This window comes from Haliaeetus leucocephalus, unplaced genomic scaffold, assembly GCF_000737465.1.
Source record: "Haliaeetus leucocephalus isolate CR32 unplaced genomic scaffold, Haliaeetus_leucocephalus-4.0 Scaffold257, whole genome shotgun sequence".
NCBI lineage: Eukaryota > Metazoa > Chordata > Aves > Accipitriformes > Accipitridae > Haliaeetus > Haliaeetus leucocephalus.
This window is the reverse complement of record NW_010972693.1, coordinates 41619-61315: the sequence shown is the minus strand read 5'-3', so window position 1 is coordinate 61315 and position 19697 is coordinate 41619. Positions and strand designations below refer to the sequence as shown.

General features: G+C 53.2%; 2 protein-coding genes across 3 annotated transcripts in view; one reads left to right on the top strand and one right to left on the bottom strand.

Moving 5' to 3' along the window:
- The first annotated feature begins 4367 nt into the window (after nt 1-4367).
- Nucleotides 4368-15054, top strand: CALU (calumenin). 2 transcript variants are annotated; one of them, XM_010568781.1, is made up of 6 exons: nt 4368-4606; nt 9371-9564; nt 12804-12970; nt 13300-13360; nt 14133-14332; nt 14680-15054. In XM_010568781.1, the coding sequence occupies exons 1-6, from the start codon at nt 4386-4388 to the stop codon at nt 14782-14784; spliced, it is 948 nt and encodes a 315-aa protein (XP_010567083.1). In that variant the 5' UTR covers nt 4368-4385; the 3' UTR covers nt 14785-15054. The 2 variants fall into 2 exon arrangements, with proteins under 2 accessions (XP_010567083.1, XP_010567084.1); XM_010568782.1 differs by lacking the exon at nt 9371-9564 and adding an exon at nt 9107-9300.
- Nucleotides 15055-17735: 2681 nt separating this feature from the next.
- Nucleotides 17736-19697, bottom strand: part of OPN1SW (opsin 1 (cone pigments), short-wave-sensitive) — a 2693-nt gene continuing 731 nt past the window's right edge. Inside the window, exons 3-5 of the mRNA XM_010568780.1 lie at nt 19152-19317; nt 18551-18790; nt 17736-17946 (exon numbers count right to left, since the gene is read on the bottom strand). Coding sequence (XP_010567082.1) covers nt 17824-17946; nt 18551-18790; nt 19152-19317 — 529 coding nt within the window. The 3' untranslated portion in view covers nt 17736-17823. The remainder of the gene's footprint in view (nt 17947-18550; nt 18791-19151; nt 19318-19697) is intronic.

Genomic DNA, 19697 nt, shown 5'->3' with positions numbered 1-19697 from the left:
GCGGGGGCGGCCCTCGGGGGCTGGTGGAGGGGGGAGCGGCAGTGGCCGGCCCCGCTCTGCGGGCTCGTTATAGGGGAGCGGTAACGTGGCACCGGCTGGGCCGGGCCTTGGGAGCCCCCCGGCCTGCTCGCCGTGGGAACCTGGGGGGGAGCAGCATCACTGTGTCCCCCTCAGGCCGGTCCTGTTGACGTGGGGCTGCCCCGCCGGTGAGGCCCGGGGATGCGCGGCCAGGCTCGGTATCGCCCTGTGTAACGGCACCCGTGCCCCGGTGTGTGTGTGTGGCAGCCGCTGTGTCTGGCCTTCCCCCCCGCCCTGTGCAGGTTGGGATTCCTTGCAGTATCCCTGGGAAACTGGCAGCTCCGCGGCTGCCTCAGCCCCGGGGGAAGGAGCCTCCGTCCTCATACCGCATGCCCGGGGAAGGGGGGGCTGGGGGAAAGGGGGGACAGTACCGGGCTCCGGACCCCCGGCCTGGGCAGGCGTCAGGCCTGGTCCAGCCTTAGCCTGCACCCGAGGTCACTGGCGCTGAGCTGCGAGGAGGCGTCACCTCCAATTCCCTCTGCCTCTTAATAAACTGTTAGTGAAAACCCGAGCCTTCAGGTTCTTCGTATATCGGTGAACGTTTGTTTTAGGGCGTTAATGGCTTTTTTTCCTCACCCGTTATTTGTTTTAGCTCCCGCGGGCCTGGGGGAGCGGAGCGATAAGTCCTCAATCGCTGCCATTAATTACACAGCAGGGCGAACGCTGGCGATTGCATATCAGAAGGGCCATGTTAATGAAACCCAAACCAACCCCGATAGTCGACGTAATCCTCCGTTATCCGCACAGTTGTGTCCGCTTGCCTTTTGGCATGGTGGCATCTTGTCCTCGGCCACCATTTGTCACTGTCACCCCTGTTGTAACGTGGAGCTCCGTTGGCGGCCTGTAGAGGTGACCCGCTTGCTCTTCCACCTGTGGATAAGGACCAGGTTTGCCTGTCAGCCTAAGGCCGCTGGGGAATGAGGTTAATCCCCTTAAAACCCAAAACAGAGACTTAATTCCCAAATTTGAGTGAATTATATTGTCTGTAGGGGCTTTTTTTCTGTGAGGCTAGCGGATTCCCAGGTGGGAAATGTGCTTCCAAAGGGGTTTCTAGCTGTCGGTGTGCTCTGAAAATCGCCGCAAAACCAAACCCAGTGCAGAATCCCAGGTTCTTCCCTCAATATCATCACAAAACCAACCAGAGTCCCATGTTTCTCCTCCAGCCGAGGTTCCAGGAGACCCCATTTTGAGGGAATACTTCCCGACTCCCCACCACTAATTGCTGCTTCTGACTTCCCTGCGGTTCACCACCAAGACCCTTTTATTTAGGAGAACAGAAGACTGTTGCCGAAGTCCCTTCCCACAGCGGTTTGTGGTTTGCTTAACTAGCTGGGGAGAGAAGAGGGGCGCAGGTAATAGAGTTTGAAGCCTTATTTTTCCCAAAATTGTGAGCTCCAAGGAAAATTTGGGGGTCAGTCCTATTGGTAGAGCAGCTGTCGGTTGGCAGAAGCGGTTACTGATGTGAATTATTTATGAATAATGGTTGGTTTGGGTTGGGTTTTTTTTGTCCCACCAAGCACTAGAGCAGCATCTTTACCCGCAGAGGTAAGGCTCATCGCCTCCCTGGCACCCGGCATGATGCCAAGATACATGTTTGAGGTCAGATTGTCCCTTTTAATCACCTCATGGCCGCTTTGCGTGGACTTTGTAGATAAAATCGTGGTATTTACACTGGTTCCAGGTCACTCCGTGCTTTAGTCCAGCCCGCTCCCAGGATTAGCAAGAGGTTGGTCTGTGTTAGGCAGGCCCTCAGCGCTGGGACGTGCTCAAAGTGAGCGAGAGTCTGGTACTCTGTGTAAATATATACGTAGAGCTCCTCTTAAATAACGCCTGGGGTGTCCTCCCCCTCCTGCTGAGGTCATGGCCACGCTGGATTGCATCAGAGGTGCCTGGGAGTTGAGGATTTTTCACCCGGATTGAGCTTGGATTGCAAACAGCCATGCGGGTGTCGCTTTTCATCTCGTTTGCTTTCCCATCCTCCCGTCCCCAGGAGGATGCGGCTTTCCCCTCGCCCTGCCAACTGATGGTGATCGTGAAGCTCGTTCCACGTGGTTGGAGACTGATAGGAGCATCACTTAAATCCTTCTGTGGTGGTCTCAAGAAGCGAGATGTGAGGAGATGGGGAAGGGGTTAAGTCGCCCAGCCCGGGGAGAATCTCCCGGGGGGTGGGGTGGTTCCAGGTGTCCTTGTCATAAAAGCCACAAGAGAGTATTACTGCTTTCCACGATGTCTGTTTTATTCTTAACTCGGATATTTTTGTCACAGTGTTATCTTGGTTCCTTCTGTGAGGTTAGTGGCCTCAGGAACAGGTTTGTACAGATCAAAACCCAGATTCTCCGAATATCTGATGTGACTGGGTAGCACAGGTTTATGCTGATGGCTTGTGCCACAGAAATTATCTGTGAGTTGAGGAAAGCTGCTGTTCTTCCATCTTTTCCATTCTTTCTGATGCTCTAGCATGCACGTGTCTCCTTTCTTCAGCTAAACTATGCCCAAACTTCCCTTTTATTTGGATTAATTAACGGCCAAAAGCCCAAGGGATCATTATGCATTTCCTGTGCACAAGACCAGAATTCGCAGCCTGGATCCCTCATCCCTTCCCACTGCAGAGCCCACGTTCTCCCTTCGAGATCCCCATGTCAGTGGATGCAGTCATGGCAGTGGGACTCCTCTTTTTTTTTTTTCTGCTTTCCCCCCTCCCTGCCCCAGCAGAGCGATGGTTTCCAGCTTTCTCCACAGGAAAATGGGCAGTGCTCTCGCCTCCTCAGGGTTTTGGCTTCTCTCCTTTGCTCACCGGCTGCTGCCTCGCTTCAGCCCTGAGGTCGCTCTGCCTGCTTCTGGGATGGATGGACAGCTTGGACCTGCCAGCTTTGTCATCGTGGTGCTCAAGGCTTTGCTCCCTAAGGAGCCTCCGGAGATCTCCAGAGCCAGAGAAGGAGCAGCTGAGGTGCTCAGTGAATGTTACCCAGTGCCAGGCAGGGTTTTGAGCGGCCCTGATGCCTGCTCTCATCACTGAAGGGATTCATACGGCACAAATGCTGCACAGATAAATGTGTTGCGCATTACGGGGTGGGGGGGTTTAGTGGATTCCTTGCCCTGCTGCCTGCATCGTTTTAGGCAAATATTGGTGAAGCGGTTGATTTTAAATAAAAAGAATCCCTTGACCTCACCAACTCCTGAGTAACACTTCAGGCAGGTAACTCTCCTTGGTTTATTCTATTAGAAGTTTTTTTCCCCTTCTGCTGCTCCTTTCTAACCTCTGCAAGTAATTTTAGCTGCATGGACTCTTTAACTTCTGTTTTCTACAGGGTAAAATTTAATTTTAAAAACTTTTTCAGGCAGGACTGCACAGGTGGAGTTCTGCCTGTGTGGAGAGAGTAAGGCAGCTTGGTCCCGCTGCTGGAGAGGTGGGATGGTGTGCTGAAGAATGCCTATGTTAACTGCTTGATTTAAATTTAGATTAAAGAGCTAAGGATCGGGAATACTTCCGAGAGCCCTCTTTGATTGTACAATTCTCACGTTTTTATCCGGCGTTTCCAGCCCAGACACGTGCTGTGACCATCCCTGATGCTGCAGAGTTACCGTGTGAGTGCTGGACAGATGATCTGGGCGATAAATTGCCACGTCCTGAAAGTCTCTGTCATCGTGTGCGTCTGTCACCCACCCAGCACCTGGAATTGCGTTCCAGACGGGTGTAGCGAGCCTAGTGGGACTTGAATTAATGGTGAAATATGTGTGGGCGAGGCTTCTATCCACATCAGGGTATCGGAGGTCCTGGAGGAGTGTCTGAAGCCATTGGGTGGACAAGCTGCCTCACTGGGAAGGAGGGTTTATTGGGGAGGGAACTGGGCAGGACGTGAGAGCAGAGGGCAGCCGGCGCGGCTGGCCACCGGCTTGGCAGGGGCTGCGTAATGGGCGATCTGCCCTGCATGTTTGCCATGCATCCTTCGCATTCCTCACTGAGCAGGCTCTCCTTCCAACAAACACAGTTGTTGCTCTCTGCTGTACGGAGGGGCTCGGCTGGGGCTTGTGTGAGGGCTTTGGGAGCAGGGAGCTGCTCCGTGTGTGTGTGAATAAGAGTTTCTGCAAGCGCTGTAGGGATCAAAGATCACTTTCCCCAGATAATCTGTATTAATTCATCATTTTGCCCAGGTAATCTGTATTAATTCATCAGCTCTCCCCATTTTGGCGTCAGAGTTCTGGCTTGTGACCCTGGAACTGGTGGCGTGCTGCTCCGGCATTCCTGTCACAGTGCGAGCTCCTAAATTCCCCTTCCCTCACTGTCCCATAGGTGCATCTGAACCACCATGACCATCCCTCAGCTCCTCCTGTGCCTGTCTCTCTCCATGCTCTGCATCTCGAGCAAACCCACCGAGAAGAAGGACCGGGTTCACCATGACCCGCAGCTCAGTGACAAGGTCCACGATGATGCACAGAACTTTGACTACGACCACGACGCTTTCCTTGGTGCGGATGAGGCCAAAACCTTTGATCAGCTTACGCCGGAGGAGAGCAAGGAGAGACTCGGGTAAGGAAAAGAGCCAAAATAAAAATCAAATTGAGAGAGAATGAATTCACAGTGGATTGTGCTGGCCATAAACGTCACCCCCGGCATTCATGTACGTTCTCTTGCACCTCAGGTGGCAGAGGTAGTTTCAACCAGAGCCTTTCAAATGTAATTTTTAAGGCAGCAGTAGCTGAAATTTAGTGACCAACACAAATGGTAGTGACAAAGTTAGGCGACACGTGTGCTGTTCTCCTTGCTGGAAACGTTGCGCTCAGCCTGCAAGGTCACCTTGATTCATTCCAACCATGCACGCTTGCTTCCAAGCACCAACTACTCCCCAAAACTACAAAGAATAAATGAAAATAAGCATCTTTCCCCTTTGCCGTACTCAAACTGTGCTAAACAGAGCTTGCTGGTCTCCAGTTACCGCTGGAGGCCGAAGACCTGGGGGACTACTTGCGTTTTCCTGCCACGTTAGTCTTCCCAGTTGAGAAGCAGCTGGTTGCTATGTAGAGCCACGAGTTAGCAAAAACAGAGCATCTCTTGAAAAATTAGCTTCTGCTTCATTGCTTTTCCTCCCCTGCCACCTGCGGATGTCAGAACAGGGTGTTTATCAGAGAGGGTCAGCGCTGGCCCTGGCAGTCTCGGCTTCTCGGCACTACAGCGTGTGCCTTTGTGCATGCGGCAGCAGCTGCCAGCACAGTTGTTCACATTGGGCTTAGAAAGGCTTAAACCTTCGGAGGTGCAGCCCCGATAAGACATTTTCAGAGACTCTTGAGGGCTGCGCTCCCGCCTGGCAGCTCCCTGGTGAGCTTGGCCTTGCCGTTGGGACGTTCCTCAAGATGTCGGTCTAAAGGACTGACTCATGATGGTCCAAATTGCCCGTTAACTCTTCAGCTTTGTCTGTTTTTCTGGGTTTTGAAGACAGCAGGCTGGTGGCATTGTCTGCTTTCTGCCTCCTGCCCGCAGAGCAGCATCCCAGTGCCTGGATGGGCTTTGCTCACCAGTGTAGTCCTCGGCGTGAGAGCTGAACATCTCAACCCTACGCTACGGCCGGTGGAGCAGCAATTGGTGCAGACTGCAGTGAAAATTGAGGGGGGGTGGGGGTGGTTTTTTGAGGGAATGAGGCTCCCTGATGAGAAGGGAAAGCTTAACCACGTGTAGGTGCTGAGGGAAATGCCACCCGGAGTGAGGTAAACTGAACAGATGCAGCTGGATTTGCAGGACAGAGTGATGCCAGGCTTTCCCACGTGCTTTAGCATCCATATGGATCATCCGGCTTGCCTGCCTGGGGTGGGAGGTAGCTGCGGGCCTCTCCACCAGCAGTTTGCTCTCAGTAAAGGCTAGGCAAAGACAAAGCTGTGTCTGCTGTAAAGGAGTCTTTGCTGGAGGCTGGAGTGTGAGGTGTTTTGGGGTTTTTGGCGGGGGGGGGGGGGTTTGTTGTTTTTGTTTTTTTTTTCTTCCCCTGGGGACTCTTTAAACTGGAAAAAACTCTTTGGACCACTGCATCCATTGCAGCAAGACCCTTGTCGGTCTGCAAACTGCAAAATAAGACAAGCCAGGTATTTTTTTGTGAGGGAAGTAGTTTGGAGAGGATCTCTTGATCCCCCTAAAGTAGAAATGAATGCAAAGGCGACTCTGCAGCTCTAGCTGCAGAGAGCAAAAATGCACCGGCGATCCTCCCCCCTGCACTGTTTTCCTGACCCGTAGGCTTTGTCATGGCTCTGCGCTTTAATTTCATTGTTCTGCTGAGTTATCTACTGGAAAAAGCTGGCAGTGGAAGCAGGGCTGGGGTAAGAGTTTCCACTCAGATGTTTTAACGAGGCTGTTTCAAACTGCTCTCGCCCTTGACACAAACCAGCTTTTTTTTTTCTTTTTTTCTTCTTTTTTTTTTTTTAAGTCAGAGGCAAACTCATCACACTTTCCTGAGCCTGAATTGGTTTGATAAACTTGTTATGAATGCATAATTATGTAAATTATTTTTTTTAATGGCTGTTGTTCTGTCGAAAGGACCCAATTTTCTGGGAGAGAGCTCTGGCTCCGTGTTTACCGGCTTGGTTTCCGTACAGCTCGTCTCACCTCCTTGTTTCTTGGGACGACTGGGATTTTGGAACAGCGTCCCATGCCCTACCTTGTTTTTCTTTAAAGGCTGCTGAATTAGGGAAACGCTCTGTGAGTTTCCTGGCAATAGTGCTGAGCAAACAGGATCCCCTTGCTTCCCTAGGATGCCTGAGTGGGAAAGCAAAGCAGCCTGTCAACTCCAGCTGCCAGCCATCACAAAACATCTGGTGCCCCTGCCACCCCCTCTCCACATAGGCTGCTGTGGCGTTGTGTGACAAAACGGCGGGGTTTTTTATTAAAACTTAAGGGTTTTGTGGCTTCTGCCCTGGGAAACCAGCCTGTGAGCATCTGGTTTCGGCACTAAGCTGCTGAACCAGCTGAAGGCAGAGGTTTAGGAGCTGCCTAAGTGTCCTCAGCAGTGCCAAGCTTGCCCTGGGCTCCAGGTGGGGACAAAGTTTAACTTTCTCTTAATGCAGTTAAACAGGGAAGCTGTTTTTTAATTAAACTTCTGAACTTCTGCTGCCCCACCTAGAAACCTTTCCTGGAAAAGTCACCCCAATGTGGGCTCCAATTCTTCATTCTGGTGGGGTTTTTTCCCAATATATTCTTGTGACGGCAGCACGCCAATGCCTGAGCTCTGGGTGCTGAGCAGTACTTCACAGCTCAGCTGGTGGCCGATTTCTCATCACCCCTGGCTGAACAGATGAAAAGTGGTTTTGTACGAGATCTGCCACTGCCCAATCTTGTCACTCGGCTGGTCTGCTCTGCTGCCTCTTCGTTTTGCTGACACTGTGGGGTTTGGTGTCATAGAAACCTTTTTAATGAGGCTGGGATGGTTCAGATTTTATGCATGGGGAGGCAGCTGGGGAAATTCCCGATGGGATCCGGTCCTCGGAGGCTTCTTTGTGATAAAGCCGGGGAAGGATGATGCCTGCTTTTCCTGGCAAGCAAGTTTCCAACCAGCCCAGTCCTTGACTCTTGTGTTTGCAGTTTCACCGTTTGCAAACAAAGCAAGAGGCTTTAACCTGTACTGTGCCTTGTCACACGAGAGTGTTACATGCTCTCATGGTGGTATTCCTGTCCTGCTCTCGAATGGCAATGCAATATGTAAAAGTTGAATTGTTTCCCTGAAATAGCAACTATTAAATAGCCTGTAAAATGACTCAAGCCTCCAAAATGTGGTGCGCGGTCTGCGAGCTGCCATCTGTCACAGGTAAAGTACAGCATTGAGCTGAAAGACTCTTCTAGAAGTAATGCAAGTATTTTCACCAGTCTTATCCCGGCTATCTATTCAGCCTTTTGTTTTTAGGAACATCCTTTGTGCCACAGAGGAAATTGTGGTTTTGCTTTTTAAAAGCAATTACAGAGCAGCAAAACCCGAGAGCTAAGTGCAGGGTGGCTCCAGTGTCCCGTCTGTTTGACAAGGCTGGGTTTGCACCTGATGTTTCGCTTTGCATCAGTGTTCTGGGAATTAATACTCTTTTGGTGATTTAAAACACAGTCTTTTAAAATTCCTGCATTTGAGTTATGGATTACTGAATTAACAGCACCAGTTCCACGTTGAACCTTCCTGTTAAAAGGAAAAAAATGATCCTGGTTGACCAAGCAAAATATTTTGGGCTGTCGTCCCTGGCTTTAAGTGCCTGGCACTGCCAGGGGAGGACAAAACTGAAAGTTCCCAGCGCTGAGCTTGAAATGCAGCGTGTGCTGTGCCTGCCCTGCATTGCACAAACACCGCGACTACTCCTAGGAGTAACACATGAGGAACGGCGAGCATTAAACAGCCCAGCTACCCCTGACCGTGCTGCCTTCCCCTCCCCAAGGCTTGCATGCATCTGCGTATGGATCTCTGCATTCCTCCCAGCGGCTTTTCTTCACAGCTGCTGCTAAAAATAAAGAAGGCACGCGGCCTCGCACCGTGCTTTATAAACCACGCATCTCCGGTTTCTCCCTCGGTAAATGGGTGGGCATCATCCTCGGGTGGGATCCGACATCGACGTCAGCTTCTCGTCGCTGTCCTACGAGGGTGTTCTCTGCCTTGCTGGGCTTGGGCGTGCAAACAAGCCAAGGCTCGGTCTTTGTATCCCTTCACCAGGGCCAGGCTTCCCACTTTTAACATAAGTACCTGTACGCATTTAACTCTGTGCGCACTATCGAGGTGGGAAGACGCACGACTGGGCATTTCCCAAGGTCTGACAAGAAAATGCTTTCCCCTAAGACGCGTGATTTCCTGAAGAGTACAAAACCTGAATGGCCCCAGAGTGAGAAAGACGGTGTTTCAGCAGCTAAACCGTACATTGGTTTTAAGGATGAGCTGTCCATGTGGTCACGTATGCTGGGACCCGTTAATAAACACCTTGACTTGCTCACTCTGGCATCCACGGGTTCAAATGCTCTGCCCAGTAGAACTAGAGCCTTGTTTCCCTTAACTTTTGCTGGATTTTTCTGCATTTTCTACAGAAAGATTGTAAGTAAAATAGATGAAGACAAAGACGGGTTTGTAACTGTGGAAGAGCTGAAAGACTGGATTAAGTTTGCACAAAAGCGCTGGATATACGAGGATGTAGAGCGGCAGTGGAAAGGGCACGACCTCAATGAGGACGGCCTCATTTCTTGGGAGGAATATAAAAATGCCACCTACGGCTACATCTTAGGTAGGTCTCTACTCTTGGGATAAAAACTTTGCGGAGCCGGCGCTTGAAACTTGCTGTTTTGTTTTTGTAGAATGATTGTAGATAAGATAGACACGGATAAGGATGGGTTTGTGACGGAGGGGGAGCTGAAAGCCTGGATTAAGAAGGCCCAGAAGAAATACGTGTATGACAGTGTCGAACGCCAGTGGCAGGAGTTTGACATGAATCAAGATGGATTTATCTCCTGGGATGAGTACAGAAACGTGACATATGGCACTTACCTCGGTAAGGGGCAAGGTGTCCGATCTGGTGATGGTCTGTAATCAATAAAGCAGAAGTGCAGTGGAGCAGAGTGGGAGCTCTTGACTCATCCCCAAAGCCTCAGACTTAAAAAAAAAAAAAAAAAGTCTCCTCCGAATTTACCTTCTGATGGCATTAATGAAGGGCAATCAAAGGGGGGGGGGGAAGATGTGGAAAAAAACAAAGGTGAAGTTTGCAATCAACACACAGCTTTGTAACTCTGCTTTATTGATGCGCTTAATTGTGAAAATTAGCTCAAAGCTCAGTCGTGAGCAATAATGTGATTAAAGGCACACGGTGTAATGGTTTTTTTGCCTTCTAGCTTTTGAATTTCAAGCTACTGGTAGCATTTAGTACCTGCAGAAAGATGCCGATTAACCTGTGGCTGTAGAAGCCACCCTTTTCTGGTTGTCTGCACCCTTCCTAAATCTGTGAAGATCATTAGCGAAGAGTCTTAATCACTTTCCAAAGTCCTGTGTGCACATCTCAGTTTCTCCACTTGTCCTGGCAGTAGCTTTAGACCCCAGAGCTTGTAGATTTTGGCATGTAAGACAGGTCAGCAGCCCCATAAGGACTTAAACACCCCGAGGAGTGAGGTAAGAAGCAGCTCTTCTGGGGTTAAGACGTTAGAAAAATATCGGTTCCTCTGCCAGTTGTTCCCGCCTCCTGGAACACAGACGTATATGGTATGATGAGCTACAGCTTGAAAGCATGAAATAAGGTTTAATTTACTAAATATTTCCAAAGATAGTCAAATGCTCTGCAGAATGTATGGAGGCTGTTGCCTCTCAGTTCTGGCTTATCCGTCTTCCCTTGGGCTGTGTCACGGCTTCTTTTAAATGAGTGGGTTAAAGCTCGAGGAAGATTGAAGTTTGCCGTGCTGGTGGCTGGGGAAATCAGCCCCCCAGGACCCCGTCAGGTCTTACGAAGCTTCCCAGACCCCCTCAGGGCTGGGGCAGGTCTTACTAAGCTTCCCTTTTCCATTAATAGTGTAATTACTGAGATCCACAGAAAGCCTAGCCTATCTGCCCATTCAAATCCAGCTTTGAAGGGGGAGAAGAGCTCCTAGGAGGGCTTTTATCACGCTTTTTGGAGTCCGTCTAGTAGGATTTCTGACCTGCAGGTATAGAATATTAAAAAAAAAAAACCAACAAACAAACAAAACCTTAATGAGAAAACCATTTCTCAAGCCTAATTAGTACAAGAGGGGAGCGCCTGGCCCCCATGACTGACGATATGCCATGAAGATCTGGCCAGCCTGAGCTGGGGACCGGTGCTCGACGCTGAGTGCCCTTGGCAGATACTGATAAAGCCTATTACAGCATTGCTTCCACATACTTTTGTCTTTACTGAACGCCGGGAGGATCGCAACGACCCCGCTCTTGCAGCCACGCCGCCGGGCTCTACCCGGCAGAGCCGTGCCTGCCTAATGCCTTGGCTCTGTGCTCCTTTTTTCAGCAGGAATTGCTTTTCCACAGCTCCTTTCTGCTGAAATATTCTTGTCCCTTACACCAGACTCTCCCCTCCCTTCTCCTCTCTCCCCTCTCTGGCCGGAGCGGCGTTGGAAATGACTCTGGAGAGCTTGACGCGTGGCCAAGAGGCCGGCCGATCCCTTAATCAAGTTAAGAACATCCCTCTCCCGGCGCGTGGGAGCCGAGGCACCACCCTCTGTTGCTGCTCTACTGAGTATTTAAAAAATGCTTGCTTTTTGTCATCAAAATGAAATGCTGTTGTTTTCTTTTTTTTTTTTAAACTTCGGCACTGTATTAGTCACTAGGTTGCACCCAGTACTGTAATAAAGTAGCTCAGTGTGCATCAGCGCTGAAGGCTGTTTCTGTAGATCAAAATCCTGCTTTCCATAGGGAAAGTGAGAACACTAAGTGATAAATAACCAAGAGCTTCATCTTAAAGTAAAACTCCATTTAAAACCTCCTTAAAAATATGGAAATAATAATAATAATAATAATAATAATAATGCTTTTTTTTTGTTCTTCAGTCCCATCAGACTCGCTTGTCGCCATGGGTGGGTCCTGAAACCAGAAACGCTCGTGTTTCTCCTGCTCATATCAGGAAGATTAAAAAGTTGAGCTTGTGGCTTTGCTGCCTGCAGCTCCTGAGCGATTCCCCAGCTCTCTCCCCTCAATCTGCCCTATAAAATGTTTCACTTGTGCCACCGAGGTCAGGGACTAAAATGCAAAACGTTTTTGGGTGGGTTTAACCCTTGTTAAACAGTCAGCTTGCTTGGCTCTTTGCTGCTTGCCACCTGGTTGAAACTGATTAAGGCCACTCGGCTAATGGCAGTATTAAAAGAAATTGCTTTTAACTTCAACTCGCTCTGCTTGTCCTGCAAGCTGACGCTGATCCCGAGGCTTTTGTTTGCTCTCGCCGAGCTTTCGGCATACGCCGCTATCCGAGGTGAAAGCTTGGGAATAGAATAGGAAACTTTAGGCTTAATTGTGCCCTAGAGGTGACTTAAAATAAAATCTTCTTACCGTCTTATATTTAATGGTTGGCTAGCACCGGGGCTTGTATAGAGCTGCTTAATCCCCTGCCTTTTGTCCTGGATGTAAACAGAGAAGGGAGGGAGCCTTTTTTTAGACCAGGCCTGGCTCTCACTTAACTTCGCCCCGCAAGGATTTGGCTCCTCTATCGTCCTCCTCTATCGATATTTTTCTATAGGCTGACAAACAAAGCTGACTTCGGTATCCCAAAGCTTATCTATAGCTGTTGGCGTAGCTATATCTAGTGTCCATATGTGCCCAGATATTCCCACTGTGGCGGACGCTGGGTGATGTTTCGCTGGCTTTGAAGCCGCCCCGGCAGCAGGGAGCAATATCCCCTTACACATTCTCCTCCAGAAATAGCTTGGGCTGAGCCACCAGGGCCGTGCCGGCCAAAAAAACCCCAACCCTTGTCTCCTCAGGGCATCTTCCCTGGGAATGCTGTTATCCCACGACGACTGACAGCTCCTCCTCCTCTTCCTCCTGGCAGAGGAGGTGCAGAAGACAAACGACGGCTGCTGATATCTAAAATTCAGGCTGCTGTGGCAAAGCGTTGGGAGGTTGAGGTTGGGTTGAGGAAGTTGAGGTTGGGTTGAGGAAGTTGAGGTTGCGTTGAGGTTGGGTTGAGGAAGTTGAGGTTGGGTTGGGTTGGTGGTGACCATGGGGCATCTCCCCCCTGTCCAAGCTGACCCAGGGCGCTGCCTCTTCTTTTCTTCTGCCCAGATGACCCAGACCCTGACGATGGGTTTAATTATAAACAAATGATGGTGCGAGATGAACGACGCTTCAAGATGGCTGACAAGGATGGAGACTTGACCGCCACCAAGGAAGAGTTCACTGCCTTTCTGCACCCTGAAGAGTACGATTACATGAAAGATATAGTCGTGCAGGTGGGTCCGCTGTGGCTGGTGATCTCGCAGGAGGTGGTGTTGTTTATGGCAAAGAAATGGATGGAGAGGGTCGGAAGTCTGGGTGTTCACCAGAAACGGTCCTGCGGCAGGATGGCCTTGAGTGGATCAAGCGGATGTGGATCAGGGGTGGCTGTAGGCAGAGAAGATTGGCTGTGGAGCACAAAACATGGCTTTTGGGGGGTTCTTAACATGCAGATGTTATCCTCGTGCATGCTGGCGCTGGCACAGGACTGGATCAGCCCCAGTAAAGGGGTCACTGCCAGGGGGAATTGCTCTGAGCCCAGCTAACTGCTCTTTCCTCCTTGCAGGAAACCATGGAGGACATCGACAAGAACGGGGACGGCTACATTGATCTGGAGGAATACATAGGTGAGACACCGGTGCCTTGGCTCTGCCGCTGCGTCCCCTCCTCACCGTGTCCAGCGGGAGCAGCTGCCGGCATGTGCTTTCCCGTCCCTCCCCCTCCTGGAATTTTATTATCTCTCTTAACTTCCTAACTTTAGACCTGCCCTGCTCCTCTGTCCTCGCTGTGGGATTTCTGGGTTAAATCCCAAACCGGTGACAGACGCTGGGTGTTCAGGGTGGGAAGAGCATCTTCCAGACCCCCAGAGGGAAGGGAGCATCTGCTCAAAATCCAGGCTTGTCCACTCTTTAACGCGGCGGGGGCTGCCTGTCCCTGCCTCCTCCCTTGGCAGCGGCGGGACGCTGAACAGCTGCCCTTTTTAACACCCCTTATCTGAAATGGAAAGCTTCGGCAGGGGAGAGAGGCAGCGAGAAGTGCCTCTGACTCCAAAATATGTCAGGAGAAACGCTGCCTTGCTTCTCCAAACCCATTTCAAGCAGTGCTTTAAGATTTTGGAGGTGAATTTAGGGAAATAAAGAGGCTTAAAGGCGGTTCTCGAAGATGAAAAGGGGGAGCCCCTGTGGGCACATGGGGGTCTTGTTGTTTTCCCCTTGAAAGCAGCAGCCTGTGTGCTGATCCTGAGGTCTAACCGGGCACGACCTGCGCTCCTGTGGGATGGCAGAGGGGTGCTAGCCCCCCTATCCCAGCTGATACCAAGACAACATGTGTCCCGCTGGTGGTTTTTCCTTCGGGATGGATCCAGTGGAGGGATGTTCAGCCTGCCACTGTGCCTTCCAGGTGACATGTACAGCCACGACGGGGACGCCGACGAGCCCGAGTGGGTGAAAACAGAGAGGGAGCAATTCGTGGAATTCAGAGACAAGAACCGCGATGGCAAAATGGACAAGGAGGAAACCAAAGATTGGATCCTTCCTTCAGATTACGACCATGCCGAGGCGGAAGCGCGACACCTCGTCTACGAATCCGACCAGAACAAGGTGGGGACGGCACCTCCCCTCCCCGGGGGGGCCCCAGCAAGGATGTCCCCGTCCCCGCACCCCGCAATCTCTGCCGGAGCTGGGCCTGCAGCCCTCGACTTCACAGCTCAGAGGCCTTCCTTTCCCCAACGATAAGGCTAAAGCCCTTTGAAATGGCTTGGCAAGCACCTTCGTTAAGCTATCTAATTAAGAGTTGCCTGGGCGCGCGCTCCCCACAGCGGTTCGGCTCCCCTCGATGGATGGAGCACTCTCCATCCCTTGGAGGGGTTGAGTGAGATTTTGGGGAGCTGGGGAGGGAGGAACAGAGCCACTGTGGGATAAATAATCGGAATTTATGTCTCTTGCAGGACGGCAAGCTGACCAAAGAGGAGATCGTGGAGAAGTACGACTTGTTTGTGGGGAGTCAGGCCACAGACTTCGGGGAGGCCTTGGTGCGACACGATGAATTTTAAGAGCTGTACAGAGAAAGCCGTTTCTTAAATAATTTATTTTTTACAGTTTCTGGGATTATCATAAGAAACATTTTTCGCTACTGAGACTGTTATTTCAGGCGATGAGGTGAAACAAAAAAAATATCTCTTCCCGTCCTTTTTTTTTTCTTCCTTCTTCCCAAAGGGATGGGGACTCGCTGTTCTGAAAACCAACTCTTACTACGACACTTCGTGGGTTGTGTCTTTTTTTTTTTTTTTTTTTTTTTTTTTTTTTTTTTTAGATTTACGCATTGTTTTATGGTCTTAACGAGTTCTGTTTATTTTTGTATTTGTTTTGGTTCCACGTGAAGTGAAGAAACACGTATCCTGACAAGCTAAGGGTAGAGCAATGGTAACGGTTCCCCCTTCGCCCTGCCTCCCTCTCTCCCCTTTGATTTGTTGGTATGTACTCAGCTATGGTCTTTTAAAATAAAATAATCAAGGAAAAAAAACCCTAGAACAAGCCAGAGAACAATAGGGCCAAAAGGAAAAATAAAACCAGAGGTGAGTCATGCTTGTTTTAGACCGGGCTTTGCAAATCCAAACACAGTTCATCTGGCCCAGAGGGAGTCGTGCTCAGCTCCTCGCCTCCGGCTCCAGCGGGATTTGCAGGCAGCCCTTGCCTGGTCTGCCCGCACTTTTCCCAGTTCTCCAGGAGGAGCTGGATTTGCAAACCCCTCTCTGAAACAACGGTGAGGCTCCGAGTCAGGCGAGTGCAGGTGGGTGCTTCGTAACCAGAAACGGGTGCAGGGCCATTCCACGTGCTTCACTCCCTCCGCCAGTCCAATTAACAAGCCCCTTAATTAAGCGGAGCTGCATGGGTGCAGGAAAACCGACGGCAATACAAGCTGATGGTGTCGGTCCCCTCCCCGTCAAAATGCTTTCCCGCTTCTGCAGCCCCGGGCGTCGCTCAAAGTGCCTTTAATCCACCCAAAAACGCTGCGAAGGAGGAACGGCGGGGCCGGCACCCAGCCGGGCATGGGGGGAGACGCTCGCCGCACTCCCATCGTACCTGTTGCATGAAGTTACTCTTTCTCGATTATTATTAATATTCTATTTTTATTATTTTTATTATTTTAAATTTTTTTGTAACCCTGCATTCCCCGCTTCGCCCAGGGACATCTCGCTTCCCTCTCGCAGCCTGCTCGCCTCGTCCCCGCGCGCTCGGCCGACCAGCAGCAACGTGGATCCTCCTCCGGCGGAGTCACGCAGAGGTTGGTGCCGGCCGCCCGCGCCAGGGAAACAACAAAAACCCCCCCCTGGCTTCTCCCTTAAATCGGTCTCCAAGGGTTAAAAGCGCGGACTATAACCTATATATACTCCTCGTATTTCATGTACCTTTCTTAAAGTAACACTTTTGATATAACTCGATGGTGAATCAGATAATCCTATACGAGATCCGTACGGTGAACGTGCCTTCGGCGCTCGTCCCCCCCTTCCCCGCTCGGGGCTCTCGGATTTGGCCAGTGGGGAACGCCGGGAAAGACTCACCAACGCAGCACCATCGGGCCCCGGTTGCTTCCCACCCCCCAACATCAAACCCCTGGCCAGCTCCGGCACGCTCGGCTTTCTCCACCCAGAAGGACTTAGAAATGACGAGCGTGCGGCTCCTCGGCATTAACGACTTCAGACACTAATTTTGTTTTCCGGCGTGGGGTTCGCCCCCGTGTTCCCCTGTTGTTGTGTGTGTCGTCCCCCCACCCTCCCCACCCCGTGTTTATTCCTCTGGTATTTCTCCTCTCGGGATGATTTAATTTTTGTCCTTCTGGTGTAAACGGAGCTTCGCAGCCGTGCCGGAAGATTCTGTGGCTCAATAAATCCGTTTACATTCACCCCATTAAGCTGCATCGGGGTTTTGTTGCGCTGTGACGGAATCGCTCCCGTTTTCCCCCCAAAAAATATGATGCGGGTGAGGGCTGGGGGAGGGGTGTGTGTGACCCCCCCCGCTCCTCCGGCTCGCACGGCGCGGTGCTGGCCAGATCGTCCCCGGCTCACTCGGGACGGGGATAACTTAATTTGGAAGTGTTTACGTGTCCCGGGGAGGGCTGACGCAGCCCCTGGGCCCCCCCACCCAAAAATGGGGCATCCCCAGATCAGGGCTCTGGGGGGCTCGGCCAGGCCCCTTCTGAACCCCCCCAAGTTGTGCCCCAAACTGGGCATGGGCACCCTGTGCCCTCAGGGAGGTTGGGGTGTGGGGCTGGGGGGGGGATGTTGGGCTGATGTGGGTCCTGGGTGAGTCCTGCATGCTTGTCCCCGCTGCTCCTGGGTGGGGGCTCTGCCCTGCCCCAGCCCCATGCATAAGGGGCTCAGCCCCACCCCTGCCCCATAGATGGGGGGCTCAGCACCGTCCCAGCCCCACAACTGGGCTCCAGCACCGCTCCAGCCCCATAGAGAGGAGCTCAGCACCGCTCCAACCCCATAGATGGGGGCTCTGCACAACCCTGACCCCACAGATGGGATCCAGCCCAGCCCCATGGGTGGGGGTTCAGCCCCACTGCAGCCCCACAGAAGGGGGCTCAGCCCCACCCCAGCCCCATGGATGGGGCTCGGAACCACCCCAGCCCCATGGATTGGGAGCTCAGCACAACGTTAGCCCCATAGATGGAATCCAGCCCCAGGGATGAGGCCCCCCGCTCCACCCCAGCCCCACAGATTTTGGGGCTCAGCACCTCCCCAACCCCATGGGTGGTGGGAGAGGGCAGCACCCCACCTCCCCGCCCCACCACCACTTGTGGGTCCCGAGCAGGACAAGGGGGCAGGGTCCTGTGCTGGTATCCATCCTGTCCCACAGCCGTGGGGCTGAGTCACCCACAGAACCCCCCCGTCCCCACCCTGCCGTGGGGCCACCAACGCGCAGACGGGCTCGGCGTTTGCGTTCAGACCGCGGCGGTGGTTTATTGTCCCACCCGCGCCTACATCCTAGGCTGGCCGAGGGGGCGGCCCCGGACCTCCAAGGCAGCCCCCGCCCCATAGCGAGGACAGCCGGGGGGTCCTGGAGCTGGGGTGGGCGCTGGTGACTCCTCAGCTGGGGCTGACCTGGCTGGAAGAGACAGACGAGACCTCCGTCCTCTGGGCCGAGCTGGAGATGTCCGAGTCGTCCGTCATGGGCTTCCCGCAGACCGTCTCCATGATGCAGGCGCGGAACTACAGGGATGGGAACGCGGCCGGCTCAGCCTCGGGGGGTCCCGCGTGTCCCCTGTCCCCCTTCCCTGGGACTGTCTTCCCATCCCTGATGCCATGCTGACCCCATATCTTGTCCCTGGGAAAATGGTACCCCCCGCCCTGGAAGACGGCTCTGGGCATTCCCAGGTGTCCCCAAGTGTCCCCAGGCATCCCAGTCCCTGGGTGTCACTGGGTCTCCCTCATCCCCAGGTGTCCCTGCTCCTGGGATGTCCCCAGTCTGTTGGCACCAGGTGTCCCTCGGCCCTGGGCGTCCCTGGATGTCCCTGGTCCCCAAGTGTCCCTGGTCCCCAGATGTCCTTGGGCAGCCATGGGTGTCCCCGGTGTCCTCAGTCCCCGGGTGTCCCTGGTCTCTGCACGTCCCCAGTCCGTTGGCATCCTTGGTGCCCAGTCCCTGGTCCATGATCATGCCTGGTCCCTGGGCACCCCTAAATGACCCTGGTCCCCAAATGTGCCTGGACATCCTTAGTCCCCAGGTGTCCTCAGGCACCCCTGGATGTTCCCAGTCGCCTGGGTGTCCCCAGGATGTCCCCATCAACCAGATGTCCCGGGGTGTCCCCAGGGGCACCTGTTTGTTCATGAAGCAGTAAATGATGGGGTTGTAGACGCAGGCGCTCTTGGAGAAGAAGGCAGGGATGGTGACCAGGCGCAGGTCGAGGCCGTGGTTCCGGTTGTTCACCATGTACATGGCCAGGGCCGCGTAGGGCACATAGCAGAGGCAGAAGGAGCCCACCATCACCACCACCATGCGGGACACCTCCCGCTCCGCCTTCTGCGTTGTGGCCGACTCCTGCTGCTGCGCGGCCACCTGCGCCCAAAGTAGGGGGTCAGGGTCCCACCTCGGCCCCTGGCCGGACCTCCTGCCCTCCTGCCTCTCTCCTGTCCGAGCAGCCCTTCCTACCTCCATCCCTCTATCCCTCCATCCCTCTATCCCTCCATCCCTCCATCCATCTATCTCTCCATCTCCCCACCCCTCCATCTCTCCATCTCTCCATCCCCCTCCATCCCACTCCATCTCTTCTGCTCTCCAAGCTTCTTCTCCTCCCTCCCTTTGGCCATTTCTCCTCCCTACCTCCCTCAACCCTCCCCACCTCGCCATCCTCCCACCCTTGCACACACGTGTGCGCAGCCCCTGGGCTCCCCGTGCCCACTGTGCCCCTGGGACTCACGGCCCGCAGGGCGCTGAGCAGCTGGGAGTAGGAGAAGATGATGAGGGAGAGGGGCACGATGAAGCAGAAGATGAAGAGGAACCAGGTGTAGTACTCGCTCTTGTACTTGGTGCCCACCGTGTACCAGTCGGGGCCGCAGGAGCACTGCAGCCCCTCGGGCACGTACCTGTGGGGCAGGCGCACTCACCCCCCCGCTCCGTGCCACGTGGCACACCCGTGGCACCCCCCGTGGCACCCCTATGGCACCGCTGGGTGTCTCGGCATCCTCCTGGCACCCCCGTGGTACCCCCATGGCACCCCTGGGGCACCCCCGTGGCAATGCTGGGCTACTCCACACCCCTATGGCACCCCATGAAACCCCCCCCCATGGCACTGCTATCCTGCTCCGCACCCCCGTGCCACCCCCAAGGCACCGCTGGGTGTCTCGGCGCTCTCCTGGCACCCCCGTGCCACCCCTATGGCACTGCTGGGTGTCTCAGGACCCTCCTGACACCCCCATGGCACCCCCATGACCCCCCCACCAGCCACTCCTGGAGATGAGCACCC